Here is a 21,118-nt window from a genome sequence, read left to right as displayed (position 1 = left end):
TAGGTTAGTTAGGTTGGTTGGTTAGGTTAGATAGCTTACGTTGGTTAGGTTGGTTGGTTAGTTAGGTTGGTTAGTTAGGTTGGTTGGTTAGATAGCTTAGGTTGGTTGGTTAGTTAGGTTGGTTAGTTAGGTTGGTTGGTTAGATAGCTTAGGTTGGTTGATTAGGTTGGTTTGTTGGTTAGGATAGATAGCTTACATTGGTTAGGTTGGTTGGTTAGGTTGCTTGGTTAGGTAGGTTGGTTAGGTTGCTTGGTTAGGTTAGATAGCTTAGGTTGGTTATGTTAGATAGCTTAGGTTGGTTGGTTAGGTTAGATAGCTTAGGTTGGTTAGTTAGTTAGGTTGGTTAGTTAGGTTGGTTGGTTAGATTGGTTAGGTTAGGTTATGTTGGTTGCTTAGGTTGGTTAGGTTGCTTAGGTTGGTTAGGTTAGGTTGGTTAGGTTAGGTTGGTTACATTGGTTGATTAGGTTGGTTGGTTAGGTTAGGTTGGTTGGGTTAGGTTGGTTAGGTTAGGTTGGTTGGGTTAGGTTGGTTGGGTTGGTTAGGTTGGTTGGTTAGGTTGGTTGGTTAGGTTGGTTGGTTAGGTTACTTGGTTGGTTAGGTTGGTTAGGTTGGTTGGTTAGGTAAGGTTAGGTTACTTGGTTGGTTAGGTTGGTTAGGTTGGTTGGTTAGGTAAGGTTAGGTTGGTTAGGTTAGGTTGGTTACATTGGTTGATTAGGTTGGTTGATTAAGTTGGTTGGTTAGGTTAGGTTGGTTGATTAGGTTGGTTGATTAGGTTGGTTGATTAGGTTGGTTGCTTAAGTTGGTTGGTTAGGTTTGGTTGGTTAGGTTAGGTTGGTTGGTTAGGTTGGTTGGTTAGGTTGGTTGATTAGGTTGGTTGGTTAGGTTGGTTGATTATGTTGGTTGGTTAGGTTGGTTGGTTAGGTTAGGTTAGGTTGGTTTGTTAAGTTGGTTGATTAGGTTGGTTGGTTAGGTTGGTTGGTTGGGATGGTTGATTAAGTTGGTTGGTTTGTTAAGTTGGTTGATTAGGTTGGTTGGTTAGGTTAGGTTGGTTGGTTAGGTTACTTGGTAGGTTAGGTTAGGTTTAAGCAAGCTGTTTAAATCATAGCATAAGTAAGAACTCTGTTTAGTGTTTGTAGGTAATAGTTGTGTGTGTGTACACACACATACAACTCTTTGAAAATGTAATAAGTTATTACGAAACGCGTTCAAGTGTCACGTCAGACTAGTGAATAAAAATAAATAAAAATAAAAATAAATAAAAATAAAAAAAAGAATAAAAATTAATTTTGGAGAATGGATTTTTCAATTTTTCAACCCAATTCCTTGAGCACTCAAGGCAATTCCCAAGGCACTCTTGCCCCAGGGGCCATGCGTCTCAGACGCTATGGGAACAAAGAGGTATTGACCTTCCAGTCGCCTGTACTTGAGTGATTTTGCTGTTTCCCTGTGGTTGGCCGCCCCACCTGCTTGATCAGCTCCGAAGTGTTCATAGGTGTCAGCCAGGGTGGATACACATGTGTAGTCCCACACCAACTGTCTACCCTCCTTCCATGAGTATATGGTGATGCCATCAGGGCGAAGTGCGGGGAAATCCGGGTTTTGGACCCCTAGGATGCGAGGTTCTCTCTCCGCTGGGCACCTAGCTGAGACGAGGCTTCTCTTGATGATGTCATTGACCTCGTTGTGTCTTGCATGCCAGCCCTTTGTGCTTCCGCAATGCAACCCATGCAGTCCGTATTGGTCGGCTTTCACCCTGTTGCAAATACACTTGTATTCAGTGTGAATTGGGGCACCAAGGCGGAGGGCCACTGCTACACGAAGGGATTCTGGATCTAGGCGCGTGCCCATTGCTGACATGGGTACTGCCAGGAGGAAGGCTCCTGCATGGGGGGCACGCACTGCTCTGAGGAGGGTTTTCTCCTTGTCTGATGTTGCGATGCTGAGCATGGCATCAGCTACTTTTTCCACTAGAGGGTGGTCCCAGCCGGACTGTTTGTGTTGTTTTGTTGGCTCTATAATGGTTGCTGGGGCTGCAAGAACATCCCACTGATTTGAACATTCAGTGAAAGCAGGATCGTGTATTCCTGCTGAATCTCTCAGGGTTGCAGGTAAGATATCTCTGACGAGGTCGTGCGATGCGTGGGAGGAGGAAAGGAAGGCTGGTAAAGCAATTTGGGAGGCTGTGCGGACACCAAGGCCGCCGAGTCTTACAGGAAGGGTTGCTTGCTCCCACTGAGAGTCGTCCAATGGCAGGTTCAGGTTTCACCAGCATGGACCTCAGAAGGGTGTCATACACATTTAACTTAGGGCTGCTGTAGGATGGAGAACATCTCAGAAAGTAGGTCAACTTAGGGAGAGACAGGCATCTTGTGAGGAGAAAGAGAGCATCATGGGCATCAATCTTGTCAATCCTGTCCAGCATTCTCTTTAGGTCAGTGATTTTTGCAGCCAGGACCTCCTCGATTGCTCGTGGGCCAATGGGGGCACCCAGGAGAGTGCAGTCCGGTGGCTCGACAACGAGAATGTCTGGAAGAACATTTTGTATTTGCCCAGTGATGTCTGGGTTGCGGGAGATTATTTCACATTTGGATGCATTGAGATTGAAGCCTAAGGCTACTCCTTGCTCCTGGATTTTCCTTATATCCTCCAAAATGGTTTCCGGGGTTCCAGCGAGAGTGCCATCATCTAGGTACCAGATGTTTAGCTCGCTTGTCAGACTATCAGTGACCTCTTTGATAGCTAGGCAGAAAAGGAGGGGGGCTAAGGGGTCACCTTGTTGGACACCTTCACAGGAGTTTATTTCATGCTCCCCAAAAAGAAGCTTAGAGTCCCCACTGTAGCACGATCGGATGAATGGGTAAAGGGGACGAAAATGGTTGTGTACAGCCCTGAGGACAGCGTCTCGTCTGACTTGATTGAAAGCATTTTTGAAGTCAAGCTTTACTAGTGCCTTCTGGTCCGAGAGATCAGCAATGTAAGCGCGCGCTGCATGTGCTGCAGCTTCACAACCTAGGGGAAACCCAAACCCGAGCTGATGAGGTTTCAGCAAGGTGGCTGCTTCCTGGTTGATAGATCTCACTGTAGCCTTAGCTACGAGGCGTCGGAGGGTGTTGCCAACGGCAATGGGCCTGATACCCCTATCCTTCTTCTTTAGAGCACAGAGTGCTGCTCCATAAAAGACAGGCCTGATGTCCTCAGGGATGCCGCCAGCCAAACACATGTTGGAGAATCTGGTAAGTTCCACCAGAAGGTCCTTTGCAGCATCTCCAAGCACCGGGTTCAGCATTTGTTTGATGTGCTGGGGTCTTAGGCCTGTAAAGCCCCCTGCTGAACCTGTTGGGAAAGACATGGCTGCTTTGTACACCTCAGATTCTCGAACAGTCAAGGGTTCTATTCCAACATTGTTTTCCTGGGGATCCCTGCTGCTGTCGGGGGCTCTGGGTGGGTGTTTGTCTTGAAGAGCCTCTGCTGTCGTGGTGTTCCTGGGGGCAATAGTGTCATCGCTGGTCATGATTCTGATGGCACCTGTGGTATTGCCCTCTTTTATTTTCCTGGTGATCTGTGCTCTCATTTTGTGGTTCTCAGATGAGTTATTGTTGGTCGTCCTGCGGCTGGTGTTCTTGGCACGAGGGGGGAGGCGGACCAGGTTGTCTGCTCTGGGGAATTCATTAAGTGCCCTGATTACAGAGGTTGCTAATGACTTGTCTCTCCTGGGCGGTAATGCTAGGCATGCATTCCCAAATAAAAGAAGATTGTGCCACGATCCAGAGGTTCTGGGAGCATTGTTGACCTTTGTCAGCAGACTGGTGAGTTTGGCTGCTGCTTGGTGACGGGCAGCCTTGGGGATGTGGGGCAAGGTCCTGGTGGACGTCGCTTTGACTGCTTCAAGCAGATTATCTGCTGAAATGAAGTTGAGGGAGGTATTGTTCCTCGCTCCTGCAGCAGGTTGTCCATCGTCACTGCCCCGGGGCGGACGCCTAGACCCTAGACAGCCACCTGAATTGACAGAATGATAGCGGACAGTTCCATTTCCATTGAGACGATACCGTCTGTCACACACTTGACAGTTTCCTCTTGGGTGTTCATCTTCTCTGCTGGAAAGAGGGTGTGTGTCAGGTGCGACATGTGCCATGCCTAGATGTGATGACACCTGGCTGCCCACTGAGTGCACCCTCTCCTTCCCGGGTGGAGAGTAACACGGCAAGCATTACCCTCCTGGGGGGGTTGGGCATGGCCTGGGCACCGTGTGTGGGTAAGCTGTGTGTTGATGGGCGGCTGGCTGGGTCGGGCGCAGGTAGCGGGGTGGGGGAAGATGGCGGGCGGGGGTGGTGGAGGTGTTTTGCTGCTCTCCTTAGCGCCTTATTTTGTACTGCTTGCAGTTTCTGCATGTTAGTTTTCTTTATGGTGTGTAGTGGTACTGGGGGATATTCTAGATGCGGCCGAACTAGAGCCTTATATAGGTGGATCTGAATGTTAGTACTGAGGCTTCGGAATCTTCTCAGTTTTCCAAATGCTGCTTTGGCTTTGTTTAGTCGGTCCCTTACATGAATTTGTATCCCTGTTCTATTTATCATAAGTCCCAGTATTCTGCCTACCTCCGCATATTGGATGGGCTGGTTATCAAGGATGATGGGGTCAGGGTTTCTTTTCGCAATGTGTATTATTTGGAACTTTTGTTTGTTGGTGCTAATTTTCCATTGCTTCTCAAAGTTGTTTATGAGTTCAATGGCTGCCTTGGTCTTGTCGGCTAGTAGCGGCTTTGATGGGCCCGGTTGGCATATTATTTGGGTAACATCATCAGCGTATGTGATGTATTCTCCATGTTGGGGTTGGGGTAGGTCAGCTGTATATATGTTGAACAGAGTGGGGGAGAGGCAGCTTCCTTGTGGTACTCCACTTTTCAGTTCTATTACGTCACCCAAGTAGCTGCCGATATTAAGCCTAGCAGTTCTATTGTCTATAAAGCTGCAGAGAGTAGCTGTAAATCTCTCAGGAAGTCCTAGTTCAGATATCTTATATTTTAGGCCTGTGTGCCACACTTTATCGAAGGCTTTCGAGACGTCCCTAAGCACTATATTACACTGATCTTTTTTCGACACTGCGTTGGCTATATGCTCGTAGATCAGGGCTATAGCTGTATGGGCCCCTCTGCGGTTTCTAAACCCATGCTGCCTGGTGTTATACTTCCCTTCCTCTTCCATGTACTTCACAAGTCTCTGATTGATAATTTTTTCGAATATTTTACCTGGTAAAATATTCGAAAAAATTATCAATCAGAGACTTGTGAAGTACATGGAAGAGGTCATCTTGCAGGGAGAGGTTTAACACTTTCATGGTTATTGACCTTAGGAGTGAGTCATATTCTGTTAATTTTGGCCTGTCGAAGGAGGGACACACCTTAGGAAATAGGTCAATCTGGGCAAAGCCAGGCACCTTGTGAGAAGGTACAAAGCATTGTGGGCGTCAAAAGCCCCTACTCTTCCCTCCATCCTCCTCAGGTCGTTCAGCTTTTCTCCGAGGACTACCTCAATGGCGCTCGAGCCCAGAGGTGCCCCTAGCAGCACACTGTCGGTGGGAGCGATCACTTGGGCTCCTGGCAATATGATTCGCACTGCATCTATGGTTGGATGGCTAGATGAGATGATTTCACACTTTGATGGGTTTAGGGTGAGTCCTAACTCCTCTCCCTTATATTTCACAAGTTGTAGATCTTCTAGCAGGGACTCCTGTGTCCCTGCCAGGGTGCCATCGTCCAGGAACCAGATGTTGAGTTCGCTGGTCAACCTGCTTGTGACCTCTTTAACAGCCATGCAAAAAAGAAAAGGGGCAAGCGGGTCTCCCTGCTGGACACCTTCTGCAGACACAACTTCATGTTCCCCAAACAGCAGCGTCGATTCCCTACTGTACCCTGCTGAGACGAAGGGGAGTAGAGAAGGAAAGCTTGTTCGAACTGCTTCCAGTACCACATCCCTTTTTAACTGGTTGAAGGCATTTTTAAAGTCTCAATTAATTAATGCCTTATTTTGTGGGAGGTGCTTGATATAGGCTCGTGCTTCATGAGCTGCTGCTACACAGCCATGGGGGACACCAAAACCTAGTTGATGGGGTCAAAGCATCGTTGCAGCGTCTATGCTAATTTTTTTGACAGCTGCCCTAGCAACAAGGCGCCGAAGTGTGTTACCCACGGCAATGGGTCTGACTTCACCATCCTTCTTAAGGGCACAAAGGGATGCTCCGAAGAAGAAGGGTTTAATTGTATCTGGGATCAACCAAGAGAGGCAGTCGTTGACAAACTTCGTGACCTCTGACAGTAGTGTCTCGGCAACTTCTCCGAGAACTGGATTTACCATCTCCTTGAGGTGTTAAGGTCTTACTACAGTGTATCCCCCTGCTGAGCCTGGCGGAAATGACATGATGGCTTTATATACCTCTGACGCTTGGAGGAATAGAGGTCCCATGTCTAGGAGATTTGTGTCCCGAGCAGTGGGTTCCCATGGTACTCTAGGAGGGTGCTTCTCTCTCAGTGAGTCGGCAGTAGCGAGATTTCTAGGGGCGATTGTGTCTTCGCTGGTAAGTAATCTAATTGCTCCTACTGTGTTGCCCTCTTCAATTTTTTTGGTCACTTGTGTTTCTAGTTTAAAACTGTCATTGGAACTCTTGGGTCTGCCACGAGGGTTTTTGCGTTGAGGAGGGATGGGGATCAAGTTGTCAGCTCTGGGGAAATTATTTATTGCCCTAGTAACTGATGAGGCTAATGACTTGCCTCCTCTTGCAGGTACGCCTAAGCAAATATTGCCAAACAGGAGCAAATTATGCCATGCTTTGATGGTGGCCGCGGCATTAAGATTTGCAGACCGTTCAGTTACTTTCCTTAAAAGGTCTGTACATTTCCCTGCTGCAAATGGGCGCGTTACTTTAGGAATGTGGGAAAGAGTTCTGGTGGTGGATGCTTTGATGGCCCCCAGGAGGTCATCTGATGACATGAAGTTTGCTGGAATGTGTGGGGGTGCCGGGTGGACCTGTGGGCCTTCTCTCTCTACAGGTACCGTCCGTGAACTCTCACAGTTGTTGTGTTGACATTGGGTTCCATCGTTTCTTATGCATTGAGATTCGTCACACACTCGACACGTTCCTTTGGGTCTGGGTCCTCTGGTTGCACGTCTGGATGCGCTGTTCCCAGGACCGTATCTTGACTGAGGGGCTCCTGGTTAGTTGGTGGAGTCCCCTCTATCCCCCGGGCGGGCTGAGACATCAGCTGGCGTGGGAGGGATAACAGGGGTGGTGGCGGCAGGGGTGGACATGGGTGGTGGCAGGAGGGGTGGCTAGCTGTCTCTTGCACTCACCACTCGTATGAGTACATGTGTCACCCTCCCTTTTGGGAGGATTCTGAATGCCTGCTGTGACCTGTGCTATATCTGGGTGCATGGAGGGTAACACATCCCTCCAACAAGCACTGCGCGGGAGGTGAATAGGTGGGTGGGAGACACCCAGGCGCATGGTGGGATGGCAGGAGGTACAGTGGTGTGGTGAGGCCGGCGGGCGGGGAGGAGATGGGGCTGACAGGCTCGGCCTGAGAGGGGGGGTGGGGGTCTGCGTGACACTTATACACTGGTATAATTTTCTTGTATATCACTGCACAATGGTGAATGAATCATACAGTTGTAATCCGACACACTGTGAGTTCTATTAGCTCTGAACATGATTGTTGATTTTTATTTCCCAAACGTATTTCTATAAACACTGGATGGCACATGGGTGACCCCCACCCCTCTCGCTCGACCAAACAACAACACCCCCTGCCCCCCCTCCCAACACCTTAGCCGTGGGAGGCCTACAGGCCGCCAGCGTGGCCCTCACTGCCGTTGTATTCCATACACTGCAAACCCACCTGTTTGATCCGTTTTTGTTGAGAAGGTCTGTCATGTTCACAGAAAATGGTACCATCCGTTTTCTATGTGTGGCGGAGCAGACGCCAGGGAGAGGAAGGTAAACAAGAGAGCGTACAGGACGCCAGCCAAGCTTGGTAGCTACTAGTCATGTAATCATATTAAGTATTAAAGTCAGTAACCAAGTCATGACTTTACATCAACCCTACAACCAAGACTTCCTCAGTAACACACAAACACCACATTGGCGACGAGGATGAACTGTGAACGCAGGTATTTGTTCAGTTTCAAACACAAGGGAGGAGCATGCTGCCTGGAGGAGGAAGAGAAGCTGTGAGCGCCATACCCGATGCTGTATGCTAACCAATGCTGTGTGCTAACCAATGCTGTGTGCTAAACGATGCTGTGTGCTAACCGATGCTGTGTGCTACCCAAGCTGTGTGCTACCCAAGCTGTGCTGAAGAAACTGTACTGAGGAATCTGCCGACGTTGTGTACGAAACGACGCTTTGATGTGTACAAAACCTGATGTTTTGGTTACGAAACGACGCTTCGTGCTACAAAATTCATCACACTGAACTGACTGCTGTAACAACTGCTGTACCAACTGCTGCACCAACTGCTGTACCAACTGCTGTACCAACTGCTGCTGTACCAACTGCTGTGCCAACTGCTACTGTACCAACTGCTGCTGTACCAACTGCTGTGCCAACTGCTGTGCTGCTGCTGTGAGTAGGAACAACACATGTACACAAGGGCTAGGTAAGAAGTCAGTTGCTGCTATATTGTGCACTGTTGTGAACTTTTGCATTAAAATGCTTGTGTGCTTTGCAAAATTAAAGTAATTACAGTGAATTCTTGACTAACATATTCAGTGCAGTAAGTGTTTAATATTCTGAGGAACATTTAAGTGATAAGTTACATTTATTCAGTAAAAATGGCAAATATACCTCAGTTTCCTGCATTTGATCCTGACTGTGACCAGACAAACCTGTCACAGAGGTGGGTCAAATGGCTTAAAAAGTTTGAAAATTTGTTGATAGTTTCTGACATCAAAAGTGCTGAAAGAAAGCGTGCCTTTCTACTTCATTATGCAGGTGATAGAGTTTGTGACATCTTTGACACACTGAAAGACACTGGTGGTGCCAAAGATTATGACACTGCCAAAGCCAAACTAACAGAGCATTTCAAACCAAGGCAAAATACTGCTATGGAAATTATGCATTTCAGGAGAGCAAAACAACTCTCTAATGAAACTGTGGATCAATACCACACACGTCTGCAGGGTTTAGCAGCCCATTGTGAGTTTGCTGATGTTGACAAAGAAATCAAACAGCAAATAATTGAATCATGCACATCTACACGTCTTCGTCGAAGAGCTCTAGAACTTGTTGATGATGACAGTTCTCTTACCAAGATACTGGATATGGCTCGTCGAATGGAAGATGCTGCACGTGATGCTCGTGTCATGGAGTGCAGTGCCAATAACGGTTCTGCCACTGTTACTAACAGTGATGAGGTACGTAAGGTTCAGGGAGGACACCGTGATCAAAGAAGATATCATGGCAAACCTAACAGTAAATTTAGCCGAGAACCACGTCACAACTGGGGTCAAGGAACAAGGCTCAAGCAGTCACAACGACCCACATCAGAGGGTGTCAACAATAAATGTTACAATTGTGGAGGAGACTACCCACACCAAGATAATGTTTGTCCTGCTCAAGGTAAGAAGTGCTATGAGTGTGGAAAACTAGGTCATTTTGGTGCTATGTGTCGTTCCGCACTAAAGAAACCACAGTCAATGAATAAAAGCACTGTACGAGGATCAGGTCATAGGGGTCGAGGTGGTAAACACAATATTGCACCTCATATCCAGAATGTTAATAATATACAAGACAACATTTCATTACAACCAGTCTCAGATGACAGTGCATGTGATTATACTTATGGAGTACAAACAATCACAGAATGGAATGATCTTCCAAACAACCCAGAGACATGTGTATACATTGCTGGTATTCGTCTCAAGGTTCTCATTGACACTGGATCAAACATTGACACCATTGCTGAGTGCCACTATGAGAAATTTAAAAAACAGTTCCCAAAGCTTGAGAACTATAATGGCAAAGCCACTGCCTATGCTTCAAAGGTAGCCTTGCCAGTGATTGGAACTTTCACTGCAGAGATTAAGTCAAAGAATGCAATGCTCATTACTACATTCCATGTTGTTAGGAATGCAAAGGAGTCTTTACTCAGTTACAAGACTTCAACCAAATTGGGGCTACTTCAGCTTTCTAATGCTGTAGCAGTGGAATCTGCAAACAATGTTGATGGTATTGTTGCTGAATTTTCTGATCGATTTAAATCCATAGGTTGTTATACTGATAGCAAAGTACATCTGCATATCAACCCAGATGTAATTCCAGTTGCCCAACCACATCGCCGACAACCATTCCATACTCGCAAGAAAGTTGATGCCGAACTGGATAGGCTGATGGAACTAGATATCATTGAACCAGTAACAGGCCCAACACCATGGGTAAGCCCAATTGTCACTCCACCAAAACCGAAGAATCCAGTTGAGATACGCATTTGTGTGGACATGCGTGTTCCCAACAGGGCAATAATGCGTGAACGCCATCCTACACCGACTGTAGATGATATGATCTACCGCTTGAATGGTGCAACTGTATTCAGCAAGTTAGATTTAAACAAGGGCTATCATCAGCTTGAACTTGATGAGGAGAGTCGATTCATCACAACGTTTACGACACATCGAGGTCTGTATAGTTACAAGCGCCTGAGTTTTGGTATCAACAGTGCTGCCGAGGTATTCCAGCACATCATCAGCCAGGTATTGCAAGACATACCTAATGCTGACAACATGTCTGATGACATCATTGTTTATGGCCGTACCCAAGCTGAACACGACAAAGCTCTTCGTGCAACATTGCAACGCTTACGAGAAAAGAATCTGACGTTAAGCCGAGCAAAGTGTGAGTTCAATCAACATAAAATTAAATTCTTTGGACATGTACTTAGTGACAAAGGTCTGTCTCCAGATCCTAAGAAAGTTGCAGATATCAAGAATGCTGCACCTCCTTCAACGTCCACTGAAGTACATAGTTTTCTGGGAATGGCAAACTACTGTTCTCGCTTCATTCCAGATTTTGCTACCATTACAAAGCCTCTACGTGAGCTCCTGAAGAAAAATGCATCATGGTACTGGAGCGATATCGAGCAAAATGCATTTGATGCTGTGAAAGATGCACTAGTAGAGAATGCGACTGCTGCATACTTTGATCCATCAATGGACACTGAATTAACGGTGGATGCTAATCCTGTTGGATTAGGTGCTGTTTTAGCCCAACACAAACCTGGTCAACCAGATTCCCGAGTAGTAATTGCCTACGCCAGCCGTTCTCTCACAGATGTTGAGCAACGATACAGTCAGACAGAGAAGGAAGCTCTTGCTCTTGTATGGGGCTGTGAACACTTCAATGTGTATCTGCTTGGTGCGCCCTTCACCACGATGGTCACTGACCACAAACCGTTGGAGACCATCTTCAATAATCCAAAGTTCAAACCACCAGCTCGCATTGAGAGATGGGCTCTTCGTCTGCAACCATACAACTTTACGGTGAAATACAAGCCGGGTGCAGGCAATCCCGCTGATTACATCAGTCGACATCCTGCCAACAGTTTCACCATCACCAAGCATCAGCAAGTTGCCGAGGAATATGTACACTCTGTAACCTGTGATGCAGTCCCTAAGGCTCTTACTCTTGATGAAATCCGTACTGCAACCCTAGAGGACCCAACTCTGCAAGCAACAGTGGATGCATTGACTAAGAAAAAGTTTCCACGCATCCCACCCTCAGGAGTTGACCAAGATGCATTCAAAGCACTTGAACGCATCCAGACAGAATTAAGTGTTACGCAACAACGCGACACTGTGCTGCGAGGTACTCGTATCGTGATTCCAGCTGTTCTCCAGCAACGTGCTCTGAAGCTTGCACATCAAGGACACCAAGGTCTTGTTAGGACGAAACAGCTGCTACGAGAAAAGGTGTGGTTTCCTGGCATTGATCGTCAAGCAAAGGATATGCATGATGCCTGTGTCCCTTGCCAAGCTGCAGTGGATACTTCAAGACCAACACCTCTACAACCTTCACCACTACCTGCTGCACCATGGACGGAAGTATCAATGGACTTCTGCGGACCACTACCAACTGGAGAGTACTTGATGGTAGTCATTGATGATCACTCACGTTATCCAGAAGTAGAAATCATCAATTCCACATCTGCAAAGGCCGTCATCCCGAAACTTGACAAGATCTTTTCAAACTTTGGCATTCCTGAAGTTGTCAAGACGGACAATGGACCGCCATTCAATGGACAAGACTTTGTCAACTTTTCTGAGCATATTGGATTCAAACACCGCCGTGTGATGCCACTACATCCTCAAGCAAATGGAGAAGTTGAGAGATTCATGCAACCTCTCATGAAAGCGGTACGCTGTGCTCATGCCGAAGGACGATCCTGGAAACAAGCTATGTATGCTTTTCTCAGGAACTACCGTGCAACACCACATGGAACACTGGGCAAGTCGCCTGGCGAACTTTTATTTGGACGTCCTATGAGAATCGCACTACCCGTCATGCCAGCCGAGGTAACGGATAAACGTCTCGCTCAGAAGGATGCACTAGCCAAGGGCAAAATGAAAATTGCTCATGATCAACGTGCAAAGGAACAGTTCATAAAGGTTGGTGACACTGTTCTCGTTAAAAAGAAAAAAGAGGGAAAGTTAGATATGCCGTATGATACAAAACCATATAAAGTGATTAGTGTAAAAGGAACTATGGTAACAGCTAGTAATAGAGATCATAGTATAACACGTAATATGGCTTATTTCAAAGTGATTCCAACTAGTGTAGAAAATGATGAAGTGCAAAGTCGTGCAAAAGAAAAAGAAAAAAATAGTTATAACCCGACAAACAATTCATCAAGGGATGTTATTGCATTTAAGGACTCTCGTCCTAAACGTCATGTTAAACGCCCTACACGATTTGATGATTAATTGTGTTCCTATGTAATGAAAAGTATTTACTTATTATGCTAAACTAAATTTAATATTGTTTGAATAATGCAGATATCTCATTCAATATTTTGTAACTTTGTAGTACAGTTTCTTTCATGTTTGTTTAACATTGCATATGTATTTTTAACATTGAAATCCTTTGTGGAAAAGATTAAGTTGTTTAAATTCTTTGTGTGCTTAATTAATGTTAAATGTATGCAGTATCTCTTGATATGGTAATAACTTACTTTGTGTCAATAACTTTGCTTTGTGCTACAAGCATGGTAGACATCCTGTATTCATTCTTTTTAAAGAAAAGGAGGGATGTCATGTTCACAGAAAATGGTACCATCCGTTTTCTATGTGTGGCGGAGCAGACGCCAGGGAGAGGAAGGTAAACAAGAGAGCGTACAGGACGCCAGCCAAGCTTGGTAGCTACTAGTCATGTAATCATATTAAGTATTAAAGTCAGTAACCAAGTCATGACTTTACATCAACCCTACAACCAAGACTTCCTCAGTAACACACAAACACCACAAGGTCCACTCTAGGCACCTTCCGCCACTCCTGCACCTTCCCAGGACATTCACACAGCACTTTGTGAAGGTTAGGGACGGTGACGCCAGGATGTACCCAGGTAATGGCTCAGTAAACAACAGAGCCTCCTCCACGCGTCCTCCTTGAACATGATTGTTGTTCAATCATATATATATATATATATATATATATATATATATATATATATATATATATATATATATATATATATATATATATATATATATATATATATATATATATATATATATATATATATATATATATATATATATATATATGTCGTACCTAGTAGCCAGAACGCTCTTCTCAGCCTACTATGCAAGTCCCGATTTGCCTAATAAGCCAAGTTTTATTGAATTTTTTATTTTTCGACTACCTAACCTACCTAACCTAACCTAACTTTTTCTGCTACCTAACCTAACCTAACCAATAAAGATAGGTTAGGTTAGGTTAGGGAGGGTTGGTTAGGTTTTGTCATATATCTACGTAAATTTTAACTCCAATAAAAAAAATTGATCTCATATATAATGAAATGGGTAGCTTTATCATTTCCTAAGAAAAAAATTAGAGAAAATATATTAATTCAGGAAAACTTGGCTTATTAGGCAAATCGGGCCTTGCATAGTAGGCTGAGAAGTGCGTTCTGGCTACTAGGTACGACATATATATATATATATGTCGTACCTAATAGCCAGAACGCACTTCTCAGCCTACTATTCAAGGCCCGATTTGCCTAATAAGCCAAGTTTTCCTGAATTAATATATTTACTATAATTTTTTTCTTATGAAATGATAAAGCAACCCTTTTCTCTATGTATGAGGTCAATTTTTTTTATTGGAGTTAAAATTAACGTAGATATATGACCGAACCTAACCAACCCTACCTAACCTAACCTAACCTATATTTATAGGTAAGGTTAGGTTAGGTAGCCAAAAAAAGCTAGGTTAGGTTAGGTTAGGTAGGTTAGGTAGACGAAAAAACATTAATCCATGAAAACTTGGCTTATTAGGCAAATCGGGCCTTCAATAGTAGGCTGAGAAGTGCGTTCTGGCTATTAGGTACGACATATATATATATATATATATATATATATATATATATATATATATATATATATATATATATATATATATATATATATATATATATATATACATATATATATATATATACATATATATATATATATACATATATATATATATATATATATATATATATATATATATATATATATATATATATATATATATATATATATATATATATATATATATATATATAGTTACGATAATCTCTTTCAAGAGAGATTGAGCCTGCTCTTCCCTATATCAGTCATGTCATTCTACAAGTACAAGATACTATATTGAAGATACGTCCACCAGTATCGCCAAACGTTTTGCCCAGGAAGCAAAGCGTACCTTGCACCACCCGACACGCCGGATCCACCCGTCATCAACGAGCTAACTACCCATTCTCCGCCTGCCTGCTCCTGATTGGCTGGTGTATCGCCGACAGCACCCCTGCACCTGCACTCACGCCCTCTACCTGAGTCAACGTCTGGGCCAGCTCAAGCCGTCCTCCTCAGAATATTCCTGTGCTCTTAGAAGTTGATATCTCTCTCTGGTATACTAAGCCCTGGCTGTCGTATACTAAGGGAGGTAGCAGCCAATATTCTCAGCACCTGATTATTATTGCATTGCACATTACTTTATTGTAGAGTAAATTTTCATATCTAGTAATTATTCATGTTGTTTTGTTTGTTGACTTGTTTTGAATTTTACGTTAGCCAAGGGATTGTCTTTGTTCATATTTTGTTCTCTAAAGTAATTAAAATTTCATTGTTTATATTTTGTATTTTGCGTGTCTTCCCATTACCTTACCACAGACAAACAGGCAAGCAGTCTTTTTTTTTTGTAAGTGTGACCAGGCATTGACACCTGCCATTGGAGGACTGCCGAACATCAACACTCCAACACTTTACCATCACAAAATATATATATATATATATATATATATATATATATATATATATATATATATATATATATATATATATATATATATATATATATATATATATATATATATATATATATGTCGTACCTAGTAGCCAGAATGCACTTTTCAGCCTACTATGCACGGCCCGACTTGCCTAATAAGCCAAGTTTTCATGAATTAATGTTTTTTCGACTACCTAACCTACCTAACCTAACCTAACCTAACTTTTTTGGCTACCTAACCGAACCTAACCTATAAAGATAGGTTAGGTTAGGTTAGGTAGGGTTGGTTAGGTTCGGTCATATATCTACGTTAATTTTAACTCCCAAAAAAAAAAATTGACCTCATACATAATGAAATGGGTAGCTTTATCATTTCATAAGAAAAAAATTAGAGAAAATATATTAATTCAGGAAAACTTGGCTTATTAGGCAAATCGGGCCTTGCATAGTAGGCTGAGAAGTGCGTTCTGGCTACTAGGTACGACATATATATATATATATATATATATATATATATATATATATATATATATATATATATATATATATATATATACATACATATATATATATACATACATATACATATATACATACATATACATATATATATATATATATATATATATATATATATATATATATATATATATATATATATATATATATATATATATATATATATATATATACATACATATACATATATATATATATATATATATAAATATATATATATATATATATATATATATATATATATATATATATATATATATATATATATATATATATATATATTTTATTAAATATGACCGAAAAAGTAAGATTAATAATTCTAACACGAATTTTCTCAATCTTTCGTACATTATGCTTCACTGTTGGAGGTAAATAAAAAATCACTTCTCCAAAATTAATTTTTATTTCTAGTCTGACGCGACACGGGCGCGTTTCGTAAAACTTATTACATTTTCAAAGACTTCACAAATACACAACTGATTAGAACTTGCGTTTCCCTGATTTTATATCTACATTTGAGTGAGGTGGGAAGGGTGATGTGGCATTACATTTGAGTAAGGTGGGAAGGATGATGTGGCATTAGAGGATATTAATAGGGTATTAAAAGTATTAACACAAGACAGAACACGAAACAATGGATATTGAATAGAAGTGTTTGTAGAAAGCCTATTGGTCCATATTTCTTGATGCTTCTATATTGGAGCGGAGTCTTGAGGTGGGTAGAATATAGTTGTGCAATAATTGGCTGTTGATTGCTGGTGTTGACTTCTTGATGTGTAGTGCCTCGCAAACGTCGAGCCGCCTGCTATCGCTGTATCTATCGATGATTTCTGTGTTGTTTACTAGGATTTCTCTGGCGATGGTTTGGTTATGGGAAGAGATTATATGTTCCTTAATGGAGCCCTGTTGTTTATGCATCGTTAAACGCCTAGAAAGAGATGTTGTTGTCTTGCCTATATACTGGGTTTTTTGGAGCTTACAGTCCCCAAGTGGGCATTTGAAGGCATAGACGACGTTAGTCTCTTTTAAAGCGTTCTGTTTCGTGTCTGGAGAGTTTCTCATGAGTAGGCTGGCCGTTTTTCTGGTTTTATAGTAAATCGTCAGTTGTATCCTCTGATTTTTGTCTGTAGGGATAACGTTTCTATTAACAATGTCTTTCAGGACCCTTTCCTCTGTTTTATGAGCTGTGGAAAAGAAGTTCCTGTAAAATAGTCTAATAGGGGGTATAGGTGTTGTGTTAGTTGTCTCTTCGGAGGTTGCATGGCTTTTCACTTTCCTTCTTATGATGTCTTCGATGAAACCATTGGAGAAGCCGATGAAGAACTCTGTAGGGTAAGGCAGGTTCTAGTCAATAACGGCTTCTCCAATGGTTTCATCGAAGACATCATAAGAAGGAAAGTGAAAAGCCATGCAACCTCCGAAGAGACAACTAACACAACACCTATACCCCCTATTAGACTATTTTACAGGAACTTCTTTTCCACAGCTCATAAAACAGAGGAAAGGGTCCTGAAAGATATTGTTAATAGAAACGTTATCCCTACAGACAAAAATCAGAGGATACAACTGACGATTTACTATAAAACCAGAAAAACGGCCAGCCTACTCATGAGAAACTCTCCAGACACGAAACAGAACGCTTTAAAAGAGACTAACGTCGTCTATGCCTTCAAATGCCCACTTGGGGACTGTAAGCTCCAAAAAACCCAGTATATAGGCAAGACAACAACATCTCTTTCTAGGCGTTTAACGATGCATAAACAACAGGGCTCCATTAAGGAACATATAATCTCTTCCCATAACCAAACCATCGCCAGAGAAATCCTAGTAAACAACACAGAAATCATCGATAGATACAGCGATAGCAGGCGGCTCGACGTTTGCGAGGCACTACACATCAAGAAGTCAACACCAGCAATCAACAGCCAATTATTGCACAACTATATTCTACCCACCTCAAGACTCCGCTCCAATATAGAAGCATCAAGAAATATGGACCAATAGGCTTTCTACAAACACTTCTATTCAATATCCATTGTTTCGTGTTCTGTCTTGTGTTGATACTTTTAATACCCTATTAATATCCTCTAATGCCACATCATCCTTCCCACCTTACTCAAATGTAATGCCACATCACCCTTCCCACCTCACTCAAATGTAGATATAAAATCAGGGAAACGCAAGTTCTAATCAGTTGTGTATTTGTGAAGTCTTTGAAAATGTAATAAGTTTTACGAAACGCGCCCGTGTCGCGTCAGACTAGAAATAAAAATGAATTTTGGAGAAGTGATTTTTTATTTACCTCCAACAGTGAAGCATAATGTACGAAAGATTGAGAAAATTCGTGTTAGAATTATTAATCTTACTTTTTCGGTCATATTTAATAAAATATGTCTACAGGAAAGACTGCTACCAAAATATACTAATATATATATATATATATATATATATATATATATATATATATATATATATATATATATATATATGTATATGTATGTATATGTATGTATATATATATATATATATATATATATATATATATATATATATGTATATGTATGTATATGTATGTATATATATATATATATATATATATATATATATATATATATATATATATATATATATATATATATATATATATATATATATATATATATATATATATATATATATATATATATATGTATGTATATGTATGTATATATATACATCCGGTACCTGTGTAAAAATGTCGTCAACATACCTGCAGACATGAACAGACAGGTTTCGACATGAACTTGAAACCGGCCATATACTGCATCGACATGAACTTGAAACCGGCCATATACTGTACCGACATGAACTTGAATCCGGCCATATACTGCAGGTATGTTGACGATATTTTTACACAGGTACCGGATGTCAGACATCTGCAGGAGCTGAAGGAGGCATTTGAGCGGAATTCTGTGTTGCGTTTCGCTTACGAGATGGAGAAGGATGGGAAGCTGCCCTTTCTAGATGTAACAGTCATGGAAAGGAGCGGAGGTTTCCACACTGCAGTCTACACTAAGGAAACAAACATAGGAATGTGCCTCAATGCCAACAGTGACTGCCCAGACAGGTACAAGAGGAGTGTCGTTAATGCTTATGTCGACCGTGCTCTCAGCCACAGCTCAGGATGGAAGCAAGTCGATGAAGAACTCTGTAGGGTAAGGCAGGTCCTAGTCAACAACGGCTTCTCCAATGGTTTCGTTGAAGACATCATAAGAAGGAAGGTGAAACGCCATGCAACCTCTGAAGAGACTACTAACACAACACCTGTACCCCCTGTTAGACTATTTTACAGGAACCTCTTTTCCACAGCTCATAAAACGGAGGAAAGGGTCCTGAAAGATATTGTTAATAGAAACGTTATCCCTACAGACAAAAATCAGAAGATACAATTGACGATCTACTATAAAACCAAGAAAACTGCCAACCTACTCATGAGAAACTCTCCAGACACAAAGCAGAACGCATTAAAAGAGACCAATGTCGTCTATGCCTTCAAATGCCCACTTGGTGAATTATTAATCTTTACTTTTTTTAGAATTACTAATCTTACTTTTTCGGTCATATTTAATAATATATATATATATATATATATATATATATATATATATATATATATATATATGTCGTACCTAATAGCCAGAACGCACTTCTCAGCCTACTATTCAAGGCCCGATTTGCCTAATAAGCCAAGTTTTCATGAATTAATGTTTTTTCGTCTACCTAACCTACCTAACCTAACCTAACCTAGCTTTTTTTGGCTACCTAACCTAACCTTACCTATAAATATAGGTTAGGTTAGGTTAGGTAGGGTTGGTTAGGTTCGGTCATATATCTACGTTAATTTTAACTCCAATAAAATAAAATTGACCTCATACATAGAGAAAAGGGTTGCTTTATCATTTCATAAGAAAAAAATTATAGTAAATATATTAATTCAGGAAAACTTGGCTTACTAGGCAAATCTGGCCTTGAATAGTAGGCTGAGAAGTGAGTTCTGGCTTCTAGGTACGACATATATATATATATATATATATATATATATGTCGTACCTAGTAGCCAGAACTCACTTCTCAGCCTAATATGCAAGGCCCGATTTGCCTAATAAGCCAAGTTTTCATGAATTAATTGTTCTTCGACTACCTAACCTACCTAACCTAACCTAACCTAACTTTTTCGGCTACCTAACCTAACCTAACCTATAGAGTTAGGTTAGGTTAGGTTAGGTAGGGTTGGTTACGTTCGGTCATATATCTACATTAATTTTAACACCAATAAAAAAAAATTGACGTCATACGTAATGAAATGGGTAGCTTTATAATTTCATAAGAAAAAAATTAGAGAAAATATACTAATTCATGAAAACTTGGCTTATTAGGCAAATCGGGCCTTGAATAGTAGGCATAGAAGTGCGTTCTGGCTACTAGGTACGACATATATATATATATATACATATATATATATATATATATATATATATATATATATATATATATATATATATATATATATATATATATATATATGACTGAAAACTCACACCCCAGAAGTGACTCGAACCCATACTCCCAGGAGCAATGCAACTGGTAACTACAGGACCCCTTAATCCGCTTAACCATCACGACCGGACATAAGGAAGTGATAGCCGAAGCTGTTTGAACCACTTCCCCACCGGCACTCGGATGGTATGGTAATCTTGGGCAAGGCATTTTATCAAATCACCTCATTCTTTGGGGCACACGTGAGGAACACAAATGCGAACAAGCCTGAATGGTCCCCAGGACTATATGCGACTGAAAACTCACACCCCACAAGTGACTCGAATCCATACTCCCAGGAGCAACGCAACTGGCAACTACGGGACGCCTTAATCCGCTTGACCATCACGACCGGACATAAGGAAGTGAGAGCTGAGGCTATTTGAACCACCCCACCGCCGGCACTCGGATAGTAATCTTGGGCATAGCATTTTACCAAATCACCTCATTCTTTGGGGCACACGTGAGGAACACAAATGCGAACAAGCCTGAATG

At 41.9% G+C, this 21,118-nt stretch overlaps 1 protein-coding gene across 1 annotated transcript in view; it reads left to right on the top strand.

Annotated features, from left to right (window-relative positions):
- The first annotated feature begins 6,693 nt into the window (after nt 1–6,693).
- Nucleotides 6,694–21,118, top strand: part of LOC138372678 (uncharacterized) — a 37,829-nt gene continuing 23,404 nt past the window's right edge. The window contains exon 1 of the mRNA XM_069338181.1: nt 6,694–6,775. Within this exon, the coding sequence (XP_069194282.1) occupies nt 6,694–6,775 (82 nt within the window). The remainder of the gene's footprint in view (nt 6,776–21,118) is intronic.

The sequence above is a fragment of the Procambarus clarkii genome, chromosome 39, assembly GCF_040958095.1.
Source record: "Procambarus clarkii isolate CNS0578487 chromosome 39, FALCON_Pclarkii_2.0, whole genome shotgun sequence".
NCBI classification, from domain to species: Eukaryota; Metazoa; Arthropoda; class Malacostraca; order Decapoda; family Cambaridae; genus Procambarus; species Procambarus clarkii.
The sequence above is the reverse complement of the archived record's forward strand: the minus strand, read 5'-3'. Positions and strand labels throughout refer to the sequence as shown.